At 37.5% G+C, this 19,344-nt stretch overlaps 1 protein-coding gene across 5 annotated transcripts in view; it reads right to left on the bottom strand.

Moving 5' to 3' along the window:
- The window catches only part of Slc38a9 (solute carrier family 38, member 9), an 89,364-nt gene extending 72,586 nt beyond the window's left edge, over positions 1–16,778 (bottom strand). For 2 of the 5 annotated variants that reach the window (XM_013518402.1, XM_013518401.1), the window contains exon 1: positions 3,966–4,101. Coding sequence is in view for 2 of the 5 variants with exons in the window: in XM_005392695.1 (XP_005392752.1) it covers positions 10,081–10,187 (107 nt within the window). In the remaining 3 variants the exon portion in view is untranslated. Of the gene's footprint in view, positions 1–3,965; positions 4,102–10,080; positions 10,221–16,399 lie in introns of those variants that run through there. The other 3 variants (XM_005392695.1, XM_013518400.1, XM_013518403.1) reach the window with 3 other exon arrangements.
- Positions 16,779–19,344: the final 2,566 nt, after the last annotated feature.

Raw genomic sequence — 19,344 nt, 5'->3', positions numbered from 1 at the left:
TGAGGATTGAACACAGGGCCTTGTACATGCTAGGCAAGTGCTACACCACTGAGTTACAACCCCAGTGAGCCAGGCATTTTATAAATATAGCAACAAATAATTATCTATGTTATTTTATAGAAAACATATTTCCCAACTTGAACTGAGGAGGCATTCATTTATCTTCTAATACTTACAAGACCTTGTAATTATATCTTATATGATAAAGGAATAGAGAACAGACTAGAAGAAGAAATGTTCATTTAAGAGAGGCCATAAAATGGTTATAAAACAGACTTTTGGGGACAATTTCAGATTTAGACCATAAGAGTAAAGCCAGATACACAACCCAAACATATGATTTTTATAACATCAATTCTTTGTCATCGATCTATAGCTTACCACTGCACTTAAATAAGGTGCTTGCACTTCATGTGCCATCACAAATTTAATGTTTGGTTTTACGTCTGTTAAAAGAAGCTTCATTATTTGGCTTCACTGGTTTTGTAGCATCATTGTATTATTGCACTAAAGCCCTCTTGACTAAATATACACTTGGATATGTTACAATATTGAGCAGACAGAAAAAGATGGTAATCTAACCCTTCATGCCCTTTCAACCCAACAAAACACACTTTTGACATGGTCCTAATGAACACTAATCAAATCCAAACAGACTCCCTCCTTTTTTAAGCTTTTCCAAATAATATTAATGAAAGAGGGAGAGAGGAAGATAAAGCACCCTAACTTCTAGGCATCTAAACAAAAAGTAAAACTCTAACAAGACAGATTTAGGAAAGAGAGACACAACTCAGTCAAGCAGGTAACAGATACAAGAAGACAGTTAAGCAAACAAAGATATCTGGAAGAAGAGGAAGAAGGAAAAAATTTACAAGAACTAATCTGAGAGAATAAAAGGATTCCAATGAGAACTAGAAATAAGATTTTAATCTAACGAAGTCATATTTAGATTGAAGGCATCTCTAACTCCAAGGCTGAGATTATTCTCTTTAAGAATTTAGCAAAGAGGGGCTGGGGATTTAGCTCAGCGGCAAAAGCGCCTGCCTGGCAAGTGCAAGGTCGTGAGTTCGGTTCCCGGTACCGGAGAAAAACCAAAAAAAAAAAAAAAAAAAAGAATTTAGCAAAGAGATATGTAGTTTTTTGGGGAAAAAATAACTGGGATGTGGGAGAGAAGAGACGAAAGTCAGCTCATGTGGGAGAGGAAAAAGGTAGAAAGAAAATGGAGTAGGGAAAAAAACGAAGAAAGGAAAGGGTATAGAGTAGTCCTTGTCCATGTGTTTAACAGTGATGGCAAATTCCTCAAAATATGATTTATCCAGATCTGGAAACCAGCCCTCCTGGGAAAACTAACTAACCAACTACCTTCCTTCCTCCCTGCTTTCTTAGTAGGGATCACGCCTTATGCATGCTAAGCAAGTACTCTACCACTAAGCTACCGACCCAGCCCAAACTCTTCTATTTTGTTGTATATAATCCCTGTATTAGTCACTCTCTTAACCCTAGCACAAACTACCTGACACCCACAACTTAAAGGAGGAGAGATGTATTTGGCTTACAGTTTCAGGGAGTTCAGTCCATGGCTGGTTGACTCCCTGTTATGGTTTATGTCTGTGTGTCCCCCCAAAGCCTCATGCGGCCATGGGGCAGCCTTTTAGAGTTTGATTATGGGTGTGAGAGCTGTACCCGCCCTGGGGTGGATAGTTTGCATATGCAAGGAGAGGAAAAGAGTGCTTGAGGCCATTCCTCCCCCATTCCTCGCTGGTGTGTGCTTGTTGCTTTTGCTGTGTTCAGACGCCAGAGAGGTAGCTCTCTGCCATGTGCCACTCTGCCTTATAATCTGCCAAGTATGGACTGAAACCTCCACGAACTGTAAGCGAAATAAACCTTTCCTTCCTTAATTTTGGGCGTCAGGTATTTTGTCCCAGCAACGAGAAAAAAGTAACCAAGATACTCCCAAAGCAGAAATGGCACGATGGAAGGGTATGGCAGAAGACAACTATTCACCCCATAGCAGCCAGGAAGCAGAGAGAAGGAAAGTGCCAGGGATAAAAAATTTACCCTTCCAGCTCATGCTCACATAGACCCATTATCTCTGACCAGGCACTACCTCCCAATAGCACACTAATCCATTAATGAGTATACTGACCCCATAATCCAATCACCTTCGAAATGCTCTACCTCTGAACACATGAGACTTTAAGGGGACATTTTAGATCTAAACCATAACAATCCCCAACTACAAAATCACCAAATCTCAGTAATCACTTCTAATAATTGTTACTGGGCCACAATCTACACTTACCCATTTTACATAAAACTCACTTTATCTTAGTGAGTTTTTTGTCTTCTCCATTCTCTCTCTTACAGACACAACTACCAAAGAGTCAAATCAAACTGCTCTACAGTGACAATATTAGTAACGAGTGAACAGAAAGAGCCAGTTTACAGATGCACAGTGTTGCACACATTCTGAAAAAGCAACATGCCATACCATATCTGTTATGTCTGAAGGGTATGAGAGATGTTATGTGTTTTAAATACCTACTTCTACCCCAATGACTTATCAGGGCACTTAAAATGTTATCAATTTGAAAAATCTTAAACCTTTAGGTTAGGATTTTATATTTCCAGGATTCTCCATGTTAAAATGCAAATCACTATGGAAAAGTAATAGACTAATTTTCTGCCACATCAGATTGTTTTCCATTCTAATACCAAGGTGATAAGAGAACCTTAGAAGAATAGGACAGATAAGTACTGGTGGATAAGGGATCTAAGAAAAGTATGGTGCATAAAGCATTCCTAGCGGGGTAAAGCCTGAGTGAATTCCTGCCTTGGTTAACACTGGGGGATACAGAAAATGAAAGCCCTCGGTCCTGAGAAAAGAGAAAGAAACAAAGGAAGACTGAAAAAGAAGAAAAAAGCTCAAAAGTAAATGAATTATTTCACAATTTGGTTCTAGGCTAGCTGGAATGGTAAACTCCCCCAGGGCATAGTCCCAGAGCAGCAGCAGAGTATGAGGCAATTCTGAATACCAGACTTCTGGTAACCATGAAGTCTGTGAAAAGCAAGGAAACAATTCCTTAGACTGGCAACTGTCAATGGAATAAATAAAATACAACATGAGAGATTTCTAAACCTTTTTGTCTCCATACATATTCCTTGCTGTCTCCAAACAAGGTGAAAAATAAGAGAGGGGAGCCATGGTGAGTAAAGAGAGAAACTGCACAGTCTGAAAAACTTCCCTAAATGATCCAAATGATTTTGATATTTACCCTTCTCCTATAAAGGCAGGTTCCTTCATCTAACTAAATTTAGACCTTATTTCCACCAAAATGATTAGCAGATCCAGCATACTATCTTCTAGTCCACTGCAGGTATTAAAATTTTTACAAATGAACTACTTACCATGTATAAAGTTTTGGTTGCCACCTGGTGGAAGAAGGGAAAATCACATGCTAAACTGAAGTAATCTACAAACACCAAAGGTTGTTTTGTATACTCTTGATAGTCAAAGACAGTTTTTCCAAAGTGTGATTGACATATAAGACCAGTTTAGGTAACACAGCATAAATACTATGTTAAGTAGCTGGTACTGGTTGCCAAGTCTAGTAAGAAAAAACTATAAACAACACTTCAAATCCATCATGTTACAAATATGTGATGACAGTAAACCCTAACATGAAAAAGTAAACAGATTTTTAAGAAACATTAACTTATATTTCACACATGGTAAGCAGATACAACGAAAGTAAAACATGACGTTAGAGTGACTGAGCTTTGGAAACAGCTGTCTAATGCACAATAAAGTAATCTGTATTTTAACAGAAGCAATGTTCCATGGTACTCACACTTTTTTTCTCATCATATAGTTTGTTTTCTTAAACAGAAATTATTTCACAAGCAAATCAGTATTTAAAACTGCTAAGTTCTTGTATGTATTGCCTTCTTTAAAACATGCTTACCTAGGTAATTATGCCATAATGGTAAATACTTGATTCCTTCTCATTTTGACAAGTTTCATTATAGTAAATATATTTCCATTTAATCTACCCTGTTAAATTTTCACAGGACTGTTTGAACTCCTGCCTACTTACTGCAATGGGATATACTTTAATGACCTATGTCCTATTGTCACAGTGGCCAATTATTTATCATAGAATTTAGAGGTTTCAAGAAAACTCTAAATTCACTCAACATTCATTACTGCTTATATTTAGTAATACTGAAATATACACGTGAGAATCATAAGATTGATTCATTATCTTTTCTGATGGCTATTATAAATGACAACAATACCTTTTTCATGTGATAAAGTTCACAGAAAGGAAAAATTAACAAGATTAGTTTATATCAATCTTCCTCTCCTCTATTGGGAATTACTGAATTTTTAACGAAATTAGGATTCTGCCACAATGAATAGGGATCACTAAATAATTATAGACTGTCTACCTTACAGTATTTGCCACACTGTCCTACCTCAAGCATTCAATTTCTATCTAAGGGGGCACTCACTCTCAGTTTTCTATCTATTCCCCTAGACTGCATTTATACATATTCTATTATATACAGTGTATTATTTTTACCTAAATGGTGGCATTATATACATACTGCTCTGTACATTACCTTTTGCCTTTAACTAAATAAACAAGTTAAAGACTTGTTCCACTTTGGTATAAATTAAAGCCACCTCCTTCTTTTTAATAGGTGAAAAATATTTGATGAATGTGCCATAATTAATTTATCCAGTCCTGTAAGAAGAAAACATTTTGGTTGCTTTCAATCTTTGGTATTATATATTGCTTCTTAGCCTTTCGGCTAAGACCAAGTGTAATCTTTGGTATTATAAAAAAACTGCATTAAACAACTTTGCACATACATCACTGTGAATTAGTACTTAGAAGTGAAGCTCCTGGTCCATATGAGCTTTGGAATTTGCTGCTGGCATTTTTTGGGAAAATCACATCGCATTTATGGATTAAAATTTAAAGAGCATAACATTTTTATTTCAGAATCTTTCCACTGATAGTAAAATATGCCTTTTAACCCTTAGAACATCAGACTGGGTTCAGCAGGCCCATCCTTTATTTTTTCTACTGTAAATTTGTACTTTAGTGTAAGAGCAGCCAGCTGTGTATCTCAGGACCTTTCCCTGAGGGATACAGGAAGCAATCTATGTGTTTAACTACCCGGTATGACAAACAGCAAGGAGTGTGCAAATGTGCAAAAGTGTCAAAATGCGATTTGGACCCACCTTTATGCTCCATCTGTTTTTGTATATGTTTACCCAAATATTACAGAGGCACCAACAGACCCACACCACTCTAGAATTTATTTAAACAAAGTTTTGATTTTTCTGGTAGAAGAAGTCCAATCCAGTACAATGGCACATGAAAAACCAGATTTGCAAGTTTTGGAGCAGATCAAAAGTGAATTATCAGATTATTCATGGATGGATGATAAAGACGATCCATTAAGGTAAAATATATGGATTATGGTAAAAACCAGAAGAGTGATGTGGGTGCATGATGATGATGACTTTGACGCTGGCCAAGTGAGGCAAAGTTCCTGAGACAGTGAAATGGAGCAAGAATTGACTGATACAAACACAAGGAATGCAGATCTCTTTGATTTAGGTGACAAAAAAACCAGCAATGTTAGTACATGTTTGACTAGTCAAAACGTTGTGAAATGGCCTCACAACCAATGGAACAATCCAATGTTAGAACTAGGTCTGAAAATACAGTGAAGGTCTTGGCAGGGGTGAAACATATTGGATAGAAGGCCGGCACTGCCATTCAGTGTTGGAAATTTTAACAGACAAAATGCTACAAGATTCTGTGAAATACACAAAGGCTTAGATGTAAGTAAAATGTTCTGTATGCATCAATAACCAGATTCAAAAATGTATTTATTATGACACATCACGAACTGAACTGAAAGCATTCATAGGTCTGCTGTACTTAGCCCAGATTTCTTATGATTACAGGAATGTAAAAGACTTATGAAAAAGTGATGGGACAAAATATGGCATGAAATTTATGCCCTTGTAAATGTGAAGACTTATGCTTTCAATTTAGACATTTATCCTGGAACTCAGCCATCAGGTCTTTATTCATATAGTTATAAACCGAATGATGCTGTGCACAGACCTGTTGCTCCCATTGCCCAAACTAGTCAGAATGTGACATTCAACAATTGGTTTACTGGTTGACCAGTGCAGCAACTTCACACAGAAACAAAGTAGAAATTCCAAATGAAGTTTTGTTATTTCAAAACAGAGAATTGTATAGTACAATATTTCAATTTCACAAAGATATAACATTGGTCTCCTATATGGCAAAGAAAAGCAAACTGGTACTGCTAATGTCAACATTTCACCGTGATGGAAATACTGATAGCAAAACCTCAACAAAATGGAAGACTGAGATGGAAACTTTCAGCAACAAAACCAAACATGGAGTAGATGTTGTTGATAAGTTATGCAGCAACTACGTCATTTGAAACACAAAGCATTGGTCAGTGGTTGTGTTTCACTTGATCCTGAATATGTGTGGCATAATTTGATAGTTTACAAAGAAAATAACAAATGCAAAATATCATGAAGAAATTTTCTTAGAGGACTGTGACTGGAACTCATAAGAGATCATTTACAGCAGAGGGAAAACAAAATGTTTCTGCCCAGGGAACTACACAAAAAAACATGGAACAAGCTGGTGAGCTGACAGGTGAACAGGAAGGTGCAGCCTCACAAAGACCTACTACAATAATGGGAAAACAAAAAAGATGTCAGCTGTGCTCTACAAAAAAGATGTCAACTGTGTTCTACGAGGAAGGACATAAAACAAAATATATATGCTATCAGTGTAAGTAATACTTGAGTATGGAACATGGTAATGTGTGAAGACTGCCCTTCGTGTGATACTTGAAGCAAATAATATTTGTGGTAGGCTTTTGTTTGTGTTTACACTACAGTTCACATAGGTTTTTATTTTTGTTGTTATCTTGTAGGTTTTATAAGCAAGTAAAGAGCTGATGTGAAAATGTTGATGTCTATTCTAAGCACTCATATTTTTTATTTTATTGACATCTTATTTCCCTAAACGCACACTGTACAATATAGTAGGAAACTCCCAACAAAACAGGAAAAGAGAGGTGACAAGACTGCCACACAGGAAAAGAAAGGTAAGCACACATGCTGTACAAGTGTAAGTAAGACGTGTGCATGGAACATGCAGTTGTCATGGGAGAAGACTGCCTTGGGTATGACTGATGAAGCAAAGCTTATTTTTGTGGTAGAGTTCTATTGATATTTTCATTGTAATTCATAAAGGAATTTATTTCTGATGTTATCTTTTACATTTTGTAAGCAAGTACACAGCTCATGTGAAATTGCTGATGTCTACTCTAAATGTATAACACATATTAAGAATTTAATAACTTATTTTATTAATATTTTATATTTTTGTTAACTACATATTACACAATAAGAACCTCCTGACAAAACAGCAAGACCAGCCACATGTCAGGTATGCCCTACAAAAAAGGCCAGGAAAGCAAAAGACATGTGCTGTCAGTGTAAGTGACGCATATGTATGGAATGTGCTGTTGTCATGTGTGCAGACTGCCTTAGGTGTGACAATTGATGTACAGATTGTTTCGCAGAGTGCTATTGGTATTTTTATTGTAGTTCAGATAGGAATTTATTTCTGATGTTCTTTTTTAGACTGTACACCAAAAACCAGTCAACACTGAAAATTTTCATTTTTTTAATAAACTCAATAAATATTAAAAACCTAATGCTTTATTTTTATGATTTTTTTTTCCTGGTAAGTACTCATTGTTTCATATAAAATTCATGGAATTAAAATTAACAATTCATCAACAGAAATATTTTAAAGAATAAATGTGAGTCTGACAGACCCACATTTATGAACCTTGATGACAAAATTAGTCTTGTGTTCCATTATGTCATGTGTTACTGATTCTGGTTTTTTTTTTTTTTTTTGGTACCAAGAATTGAACTCAGGACCTTGCACTTGCCAGGCAGGCGCCTGTTCCACTGAGCTATATCCCCAGCCCATGTGTTACTAATTCTAATAGAGATATTTAAACATTTCAAGGATCCAGCTTATTACCTAGAACACCTTTTAATTTACTGTCATCCAGGTGGCAATTTGAATAGTAGTTATTCTTGGTGGCACGATGAATACCTGCCATCCCTGGTCATTTCAGTTATCAAATCATTGAAGGACCATTTGAGGAAGAAATATGAGTAACGTTTTTAAAAGCAAACCTTCTGTGACACCTTCTGGTAAGATCAGGAAAGTGCAAGTATCAAAACAAAACGTACAAGAATCAAGAAAAGTCACAATATCAGTAATAGCACAAAGGACAATTATGTTTGGCAGATAAAACACCAAGTTTATTGACTCCAAATCAAAAATTGATTCAAAAGGATCAGATTCTAAGTATGAGGTATCAGTAATATCTTGCCTGATATATTTTTTGTCTATTTTAATTTCATAATTGCACAAGAGGTAAGTGATAAAATAGCAAATATATCTAAGAGTTCCCTCAGTGAATAAAAAATAAACATTCTAACTCCTAAGAGATTATTGTACCAGAGGTACTGGTAGCAGTTTTTTCAGCACTGCATTTTTAAAATGTAATTTATATTCAGAATTATCTCAGACTTCATAAAATAATTTCGATTTATGTCTCTCAAGAGCATTTAAAAATTTCTCATAGAGATTTTGTGCATTTTTGTTCAGACTTGCAATGCATTTTTTTTCTTCCATTACACTTTCTTATTGGAAGGCTATTTATTTTGTACCTTATTAGGTACCAACCATCTTAGTGGATTTTCTTACTGTATGTGTGTGCCTGTATGTGTGTATATGTATATTCAAAACTGGGGACTGAACCCATGGTCTCACATACTTGGAAGAAGCACTCTCTAGCCCAACTATTTATATATTTTCGATTCCTGGTACAAAAAAAAAAAAAAAAGAATCAGTAACACACAACATAATGGAACACAAGACTAATTTTGTCATCAAGGTTCATAAATGTGGGTCTGTCAGACTCACATTTATTCTTTAAAATATTTCTATTGATGAATTGTTAATTTTAATTCCATGAATTTTATATGAAACAATGAGTACTTACCAGGAAAAAAAAAATCATAAAAATAAAGTATTAGATTTTTAATATTTATTGAGTGTTTATAAAAATAATGAAAATTTTCAACGTTGACTGGTTTTTGGTGAATTAGTTTGGGTTTTCTAGATATAAAGTAAAGTAAAATTTAATTTCAAATTATGCAAACTTTCTGCTGACATTTAAGTTCAATAGAGGTAAAAGTTTAAAGATTGTGGGGTATTTTTTGTAGTACTAGAGATTGAGCTAAGGATTTCACATATGCTAGGCAAATATTCTACTACTGAGCTACATCCCAAGCCCTTCTTTCTAATTTTATTAGTCTAGTCTAGTCTAGTCTAGTCTATTTTTCGAGAGAGGATCTCACTAAGTTGCTCCAGCTAGTCTCTGTTTATTACTCTTCTATCTCCAGCACCTGGCATACTACCTTGCATAAAGCCAGTAATAAATAGTTATTTAAGTGAATCAAGTGCATTTATTAGGTGATATTAATGCATCTTACTTTGTAAAACTTATCCTAACCCATTCTCCAACAGAGATTCTGAGTACAAAAAATAAAATAATAGAAGTAGTATTCACAGCTTGTTCCCACATTCATAGATCACCCGTTTAAGGAATTAGATAATTTATGCTGGGTGTGGTCATGTGTGCCTGTAATCCCGGCACTATGGGAGGCTGAGGCAAGAGGATCACAAGTTTGAGCCCAGAATAGGCAATTTAGCAACTTACCAAGATCCTACATTTAAAAAAGAAGGAAAAAGAGGGGCTGAGGATGTACCTCAGTGTGAAGGCCTGGGTTCAATTACCAGTACCAGAAAAAGAAATTCAGTATTTATATTCAGTTCTACACATATATGCCTATAATTCATCAGATTTCAGTCTCAAAAATTCTCATCATGAAGTTTCTTAAACTCTTACCTTTTGGATCTCAGGTCTGATGAATCAAACTGGATATTCATTGGTCCAGGATGTACTTCATGATCTACTTCAGAGATGAGGTGATGCTTATCATCCACATTTGCCATTTTTCTTAGATTTTAAGCACGGAGACGTTAGTTCTACATAAAAAAAGAAAAGATAAATGACTTTATTTAATTTAAAAACATTTTACTATTGTTAAAAAATATTTGCATGCAGAAGAAATGGAAAAGTATGGGGATTTCCTAATGATGTCTTTTTTCCCCCTCAGACAGGGTTTCGCTATGTCGCCCAGGCTAGCTTTGAACTCCTGGGCCCAGGCAATCCTGCTTTGGGCTCCAGAGTAGCTAGGACTGTAGGTATGTGGCCACTGTGCCTGGCTGTTAAAGATACCTTAAATGATTTTTATGCCTGAAATATTTATCAGAAATCTGTAAATGTAAAAAAAAGTTCTTATTTTTCAGCTTTAACAAAAATATCAGTGAGATGATCCATTTCTAAGAATAAAACAGGTTACATTATTTGGACAAAAAAACTGGAAAAATATTTTTTAAAAATTTTGAAAAGCCTCAAAAATTTGTGTGCAAAATTAAGGAACCCGGAAAGGTAAATGACTCAAGGAAACTACTGTTGCTTTGAAGGTGATTGCTATATCAAGGAAACCTGAGCTGACATTTTCAAAGCCTCAAGAAGTTTTAGGGAAACAGAAGATAAAGCCCAGGGTTTACCCAAAGTAAGGAACAATTTAACAAAAGGTTATCCTCAAGAATATGGGTTAGCAAGAAGTAAACAAGCCTCACTCTCTCAGGAACTACTAAGAAGTTTTCTTAACAATGACCACAGTTCGTGTTATTTAAATTATTAATTTAAATTTTATAATAATTTGCTAACAGAAGCTGATAATTTGTTACCATACGCTATATACCATGTGGATTTGCAAAGTGGTCAAGGTACACCTAAAGCTGTGAATAACAGGGTTGGCAGCTATTATTTTCTAGGTAACTAACAGAAAAGAAAAATGTAAATCTTTCCTTACACTTTGGTTGTAGACCTCAAACTAATCCAGCTCAGTTCTTTAAGGACAATGAATAACACACCCAAAAATAACACAAAATGCAATTAATATAAACCAAAAGAAATACAGCAGAAAAAGGACTATAGAAATGATCAGAATAAGATTATAAAACATTTATTTTCTCTGTTTAAATAAAGAAAAAGTGGAAATTTTCAAAAGGTGTCTTAGCATGTTCCAAAAAAGGATCAGGGTAAATTTTTAGGAAAATAATGCAATACCCAAAATTTAACCCTCAACAGGTAGGTTTAAAAGTTTTAAGAGAAAATTAAGTGAAATGGAAAACAAGTTACAAAAAATTTTAGAATGCTGCAGAAAGAAAGAAGAAAAGACAGAAAATGTGTGAGGTTAAAAGACATCGAAAATAAAGTCTAAAAAGACCCTATATAATTGGAAAAACACGACAAGTAACATCTAAAGAGATAATGGTTATGAACCATCTAGAATTCATAAAAGATATAACCAATACATTATAGAGTTAGAAAAAAACCCTAAAATCTCAGACCAAAGGGGTTTGGAGTGGTCGTGGAATTAAAATGTTCTAGATTCTTACATTGTCCAACTCAACATTACACTTTGATATGATGGCATGTCATTTTCAAGGTAACTATTACCAGAAAATGTATATAACTATTACCAGATTCAGGCCATCTAGTAGAAGGGAAAAAGACAATTACAAAAACAGATCCAAAAGAAGGCAAGAAAGAAGAAAAAAACGTAAGATAGATGAGCAAAACAGAAAACACAAGACAAATAAGATCCCTTTCCTAAACCAATGCTATTCAGCCTATCTTTCCTAACACTACACAGAAGCTGTTCTTGATGAACCACCGAAGAACCTCCACACTGTAAAACCCAATGGTGATCTCTCACTCCATACCTTACCTGACTTATCACAAATACTTGCCAAAAGGGATCACAATCCTCCATAATAAAGCAGATTCACTAGTTTTCTCCTCACCTCACTGGTCCCCACTTCTTCTGTGTCCTCTACTGTTTGTTCCTTATCTCTCAGACTTCTATAAACTTGCAGAGTTCTAAGATTTAGTCCTGGTCTTCTTTCCCATCTATTCTTTCTCTCTCTCTCTCATCTAATTGGGCCTAATAGTTTTAATACCATTGTGTGTGTTGTCTAATATAGTAGGTACTAGTCACATGTGGCTACTTAAATACATAAATTTAAATTAAGTAAAATAAAATTCAGTACCTCAGTCACAACAGTTGCATTTGAATTGCTCATAAGCTCATTTGTGGCTAGCCACTACCATATTAGATAATATAGCTAGAAAACATTTCCATTACTGTAGAAAGTTCTACAATTCAGACAATGACATCTACATTAATACCTTTAGCCTAAACTTCTCTTCTGAATTTCAGATTTGTATACCTAAACACTCAACATCTTTCATACTCAACATCTTTACCTGGATGTAATATATGACTCAAGCCTAACATGCCCACAACTTTTTATTTCCTTTCTAAAAAAACTACCCATTCATTGTTATCTTGTTTTCAATTGATGGAATCTATACCCTTGAAGTTGCTTAGGTCAAAATTCCTGGAGTCACCCAGTACTACTTCTTCTTACCATCTGCATTCAATCCATTAGGAAATATTATTGGCTTTGCTTTCAAATATATCCAGAATCAGGCCACCATCATTTCTTTCGAAGGTTCTACAAGAACTTTCTAAGAGAGATCCCTGCCTCTCCCCATGGTCTATCTTGTTCAACCGGTTGTTATAATTGGGGTAGTGCTACTGGCACCCCAAAACCAGAATGGCATAAAGTCTTACACTCACAGGCTAGTTATTTCCCTAGCCAGTAACATCCCTTCTAGTGGCAGTAAAACAGGGCAAAGGCCCACAGCCAACTCAGAGTAACAGAAAAAGATATCTGGTTAAACAATGGAAGAAATATATGACTGTGCGTGGTTATTTCCTTTGTAAACCAATAGTCTGAAATACTGATTCCTAAATTACTGGTATATTAAGAATATGGCTGAATTCCAAGAGAGAGGATGCTTGTAAGTCATGGAGACCAGTATTTTAACTAGGTCGGAAGCTAGGAACCAAAAAAGAGGAAATTTAGAAAGATCCTTGGATTTCAGCCTTACCAAAAAGTGCTAATTAAGATTGGGGAAAGCGTGAAGGCTTTGAGGAATTTATACGTCCTAGTTTAGTCACATATATTTATTTTAAAACATCTGAAATTTTGTGGCAATAGTAAAATTATCTCTATATTCCAAAGAAGCAGAAAACTTCAATGATTTAAAATAATGAATGAGGAATCCAAATTACCTGGTACCTTTTTGAAAAAAATCAAAGTGTAATGTTTAAGTGAATATAAAAATTCATAAGGAAATTGGTAATTTTCAGTTTCTTCAATTAGCCTGAATTTCAAATTCACCTAGAAAATTGTTTCAAAGCAATTAAATGCCTTTTTGAATGTGCCGATGAATAAAACCATACAATATTCTGCAGTTTGATGAACTAGGCTGAAAGGTGATTTAAGAGTGCTACAGCTAATATTGCATAGATTATAAAGCAAAATACTCTACTGATGATTAAAATACAAAATGCTCCTCCAGCATTAGTTTGCCATAGTCAAAACATTTACATAATTTGGTGGGAGTTAAACATGGCATAAACAGACATATTTACTTCTATTACCTTAATCTCTGAGCTTTAAAACAAAGTCTCAAATGCAAATCTGTTAGAGCACACCTAGGTCATTTAATAATGACTCCCTAACTGTTTAAGACTAGTTTTAACATGGGGTCCTGCTAATGCTTTCTGTTCCTTCCAAAATTCACACCTTGAATCATAACCTTGAATGTTATGCTTATGCGTGGGATTATCAACTTTATAGAGGACTGAAGGGAACTACCTTGATCTCTTTTGCCTTTCTGAAATTTCTACTGTGTGTGTGAGAGCACAGTAAGAAGGCGTCATCTTTGAAGTACAGATAGGGCCCTCCGCAACATCAAATCCAAATGCAAGTTAAGCTGGAACTTTCCAGCTTTCAGAATTGACAAATATAAATTTGGTTTTGTTGTTGTTTTTGTTTTGTGATCTTGGAAACTGAACTCAGGGCTTTCCATACTGAGCTACACCTCTAACCTTTGTTATGAGAAAGGGTCTTACTAAATTGCCCAGATGGTACTTGAACTGGCAACCTTCCTACCTCAGCCTCCCACAGTGCTAAGATTACAAGCATAGGCCATTATGCCCAGCTATAAATCTGCTTTTTATAAATTACCCAGCTTCAAATATTTTGTTAGAGCAGCACAAACAGACTGAGACAGGTCCAAAAGAGAATCAAGACCTTACCTGATTTAATAATTCCAAGTTTTTTTAAATGTTAGTGCCTTGCTGAGGCATAGCTCCATAAAAAGTACACAAAAAGCAACCACAGAAAGTCAGCGTGACATTCTTTTAAAGGTTCACTATGATTATCACTGTACCTCAAACAATAACAGCTCTTTCCATACAAGGCTCAGAAACTTTCTTTTACAATTTTTTGCAAAAACAAATCTATAGTATCTATGCCAAATGCTTCCATCAATTTGCAGAAGAATATATGGGCTTGTGCCTGAACAAATGTGAGTGTGGATCTAATGTGTGAGTATTTACATGTTCTTTCTCAGAGACTGAAAATTAATATTACCTAATATACTTGCATATGTTACAGACTTTCAGATACTTTATTTATTTTCAGTGTATTAGGCCAGGTGTTGACAAATTTTTTCTGTAAAGGGCCAGACAGTAAATATTTCAGGCTTTTCCAGCCACACCTCTGTAGCTCTGTCTTTTATGGGAAAGGCAATATGTAAATGAGTACGCGTGGCTGTGTTCCAACAAAACTCTGTAAAGAGAAAACATATCTATCAGCAGGTGAAATATGGTCATTTACCCACTTCTGTAATATGCCAATATAAAAAAAAGGAACCATACCATAAAAAAAAGCAGTCTGGTGGGAGAAGCTATGGTAGGTACATCTTTTTTTTTTAATGTACAAGTCTGTAACTGCATAAAGTCCACTAGCAAACCTATCTATATTCCTTCCTTATGAATAATTTATTGGTCAGCTAATAGGAGCTAGAGTAATCTAATTTTGATGTAACACTTGATCAATTAACGCTTGAAGGGCAGTTAGTACTGCAGGTACTGCAGGTCAAGTATATTAGGTACTGCATTACTGCAGTATCTGACAGTACTGCAGGTCAATGTGGTTTAGAGCTATACTGTATTACCAAAGAATCTTTCTCCCCATACCCGGTAAACTAAGTGTTCTTAAATTTTGTTAAGGCAGTAAGGAAGAAAAAATACTAGCAAAGAAATGAAATTTAAGTGCAGTGTGACATGCAGGCCTAGAAATATCTCTCGATTTTTTAAAACCTTTATGCCAACACATCCCTTTAAAAAATACTAAAAACTATTATTTTAATTTTTTAATTCACATTAGTAACCCAATTTCTCATGCTGCATTTATTTTTCATTGTAAACATTTAGGGTATCATAAAATCAATCAACAGCATATTATTTATGTGTGTAACAGATATGCAGTATGTAAGGCTGTGAGAAGAAATGTAAGGTTAATTGTTCTCAGAATTCTAGTGGGCATAAATCGGGAGTAGGTTTTATTATGTTAGAGGCATTAAAAACTGTAGGCGACATCTTTGCTATCAATCTTTTACCCTAGTATGAAAATAGTTTGTGAGCCAGATTTTTCTCCAAGCTATGACAAGGATACCTTTGACTTATTGAAAAGCTTAAAAACTTTCAGCCTTTGCCTATTATCTATCAGGCTGTTGTCAGGTCCCAGGACATAAAAAAGAAAAAACAAATGAAAAGGAAGAAATACATGTTAGGGTTTGCATATCTAATGATCTCACCAATGGATTAAGGTATCAGGGCAATGTGGTTTCGGCCAAGTTGGCCACAAACTGACGGGGTTTCTCGTGATGACGGGGCTTCTCTAATCGATGGACCTCAATTTTCTCATTTAAAAGGAGGAGAACGGGCTTGACTAGCCGCCCTCAAGGTCCCGGCACTCTAAGACAGCTATCATACCATGCCACCCACGATCAAGACACACACAGCTGAGCAGTGTGAAAGAAAAGCTGGCCCACCTGGGGTCCCAGCTCAAGCGCAAACGGGCTTCCTCCCTCAAGCGCTTCCTCACTCGGCGTTCTATTCCTGCCATTCCCCAATTCTCCACCCTCAGCCGGGGTTCGGGGTGCTCACCTTTGCCTAAGGCTGCCTCACCCCTCGGACTCCCCACTTTACCGCACTCGAGCCCGGGGAAGCGCGCGTCGCCGCCGCTCCGGGGCAGTCTCCGCGCCCGCGGCTTCGGCCTCACCGCTGTCCCGCGGAGCTCCAGTCCGGCGCGCTCCGCGGCAGAGCCAGCCCGGGTGACAGCCCGCTGCCCGCACGCTCAGCCCCTCCCGCCGCGGCCCGCGCCTTCCTCTCCCGCGGGGCGCGTCCGCAAGGCCACGGAGAGATTGCTCTACCCGAGCCGACCGAACCCTCAAGCTCGGAGAACCGGGCGAGAGGATGAGGACCCCTGCCCACAGCCTCGCAATTAGCGGCCGCAGAGCTACTGGTCCCCGAAACAGGAAGAGGCGATGACCTACGCCGCGGGGGCCGGCGGGTGATTGAGTTCCGGGCGAGCCAAGCCGGCGCCCTCGAGCGACTCCGCCGCCGCAGACTACGACTCCCAGACGGCTCTGCGCCGCCCAGCGCTCCTCCCCCTCAGCCCCACCCGGAGGCTTCGCGCGACCCGCCCGACGCGCAGGTGTGCGAGTGTCGTGGGTGGGTGTGGCGGCGGACGCCCCGGCGATGCCGGACGGCATCTGGGAGGAGGGGGCGGTTTAGAGCCCTCCTACCCGCAAAGCCAACACAAGTAACTACACAACTAAGTAAAATTAATGCGCTTGTTAGGAACACCACAGTAAGCTCCCTGTAAACCACACGGCAGCCCCTAAACGCTTTCTTCAGAGGAAGCCAGTGGCACTTTCTTAAAAAAAGAATGAAATTAATAAAAAAAAAAAAAAAGCAATGTATTCTAATGTGATCAAGAGCCAAGTTTAGGGCTGGGGATTTAGCTCAGCGGCACAGCGCCTGCCTGGCAAGCTCAAGGTCGTGAGTTCGATTCCTGGTACCAGAAAAACAAACAAACAAAAAAACAACCAAATTTAAAAATTAAATCGAATCATGAGTGCCAAATATTTTACATATGACAACCCGTTTTAAATCTTTACCACAATTCTGTAACTATCTTATCCCTTATTTTACAGGTAAAGAACTGGCCTTAGCGAACTTAAGTGACTTGCCTAGGCCAAATTCCAAGTGGCAAAATATCTAAATTCAACCTCACCAAACACTGCCTCTGTCGTTGAAGCCTTGGCAATTGCAAGGCCAGTGGTTTAGGAAATGTTGCCATTAAAAGAGATGTTATTTTGCTGATGGTATCTTTGCTGACCTTTTGCAATTGCTCTTTGACCCTGCTTTGGAATCAGCAGGTCATTATTTTGATTGCTTCAGTGATAGAAAAAAAATGTACTTCTTTCTATGCATTCCAGGCTGGGAAAAGAGTTTTAGGCAAGGCTGAAGCACATAAAAATACGTGATGTGTAGATGTCAGCAAAAGTCTCACAGTATGAAACTTGAAAACTCTGTAGATAGACAAAAGCAATGAACAAGCTGACAAAACTATTAGAGAATCATCTTTTTGAGAAACTCTGGAACTCGTAAAAAATTTACAACAGAAAAATTATTTTAAAATGCTGAATTTTGATAATAACTTTGTGATTATCTATCACTCTGCAGGTTGGTGGTGGCCATGGAGGATGGAGGCCCACATCCCTGGTGTAGATTACTGGCACAAAAGAGCATTGTATAGATATTATTTTAAGTACTATAATTGTAATAGTGTGTTTTGACCTGTTCCCTGTAGGTTTAGCTCAAGTGTTTGCCTGAGGTTTACCTGCACTTTCCCAGGGCAGTGTATGGTTTAGACACTATTATTGTTGCTGATTTAGTTGCTATTGCTAGGGTGGAATAGAGGTTGCTATTAACAAGTGTTCTCTGTATGCCAGTATTCTGATAACCTTTGTGCCACTAACAATATTGTAGTCTGTTGTAGTCAAGGTTTTCAAAGGAATAGACTTAATACAGGACACATAATTTATAGGCTTATTTGATAATATTCACCCAAAAAGTCAAAGTCAAAAAAGTGGAGGAGATCTGTCCACACACTAGAGACCCAAGAATCCAGCTGAGGGCCTGGATCCCACGGCAATGTCCACGAGTCCATCTGAAGACCTAGAACCCATGGCAATGTCATGCAATGGGAGGCCTAGAGCCCACGACAATGTCTCATGCAAGTCTGTATCAAGGATCTGCACTGGGAAGGCCCAAAGGTCAGTGGTGGAAGCTAGAAAGTCTGTGCCAGTGGGATAAAGGATCTGTGCCAGCAGGCTGAGGGACCTGCACTGGAGCCAGGAAGAGATACTCAAGGTAAGGAGCAGAGCTCCCCCCCACAAAGGACCACAGCCATCCTCAGTGACAGAAAGGATTCAAACTCCTCCGACAATGGAAATAGCTGAGTTCTTATCAGTAAAACCAGCATGACAGGCTTCCCCAGGAAAATCAACAGCACACCATCTTACCCTCCAGTTCTCCTTTTACACTGTTGGTAACAGTCTTCAGGTGGGCCTTTCATACCCAGCACCATGCTGACTCAGTTCAGCTGGGTGTTACAAGTTGACCATTAGTTAATCAGCCACACATTCTATTCCTAGAGAACTAGTTGCTGGGCCAATTATACTGTATCCCTCACCACCCAAATTAACAGTGTGGTCAGACAGAGGCAAAGGCCTATAGTTAGTCACACCCAGAGTGCATCACTGAAAAGCAGACACTAACTAAAGGGCTCTCTACGCTACCAATAAAGTTACTGCACTATAAACAGCCAAAAACCTCAGCACAAAACAAAACAAAACACAAAACCAAAAAAACAGCAAAAACATAAGACAAGGCAACAAAATGCCTCCAAAAGTTTCCAGGGCTTCTGGACCTCAATGTCAGATACAGTCACAGCAATGACCCCTTTTCTCCAGCAGCAAAGTCTGTCTTAGTTACTTTCTTATTGCTGGGGCAAAATATCCAACACCTACAAGTTAAAGGAA

The sequence above is a fragment of the Chinchilla lanigera genome, unplaced genomic scaffold (genome assembly GCF_000276665.1).
Source record: "Chinchilla lanigera isolate Chin_1 unplaced genomic scaffold, ChiLan1.0 scaffold00045, whole genome shotgun sequence".
NCBI classification, from domain to species: Eukaryota; Metazoa; Chordata; class Mammalia; order Rodentia; family Chinchillidae; genus Chinchilla; species Chinchilla lanigera.
Note: the sequence above shows the minus strand (reverse complement) of the source record. Positions and strands in the feature narration are given on the sequence as shown.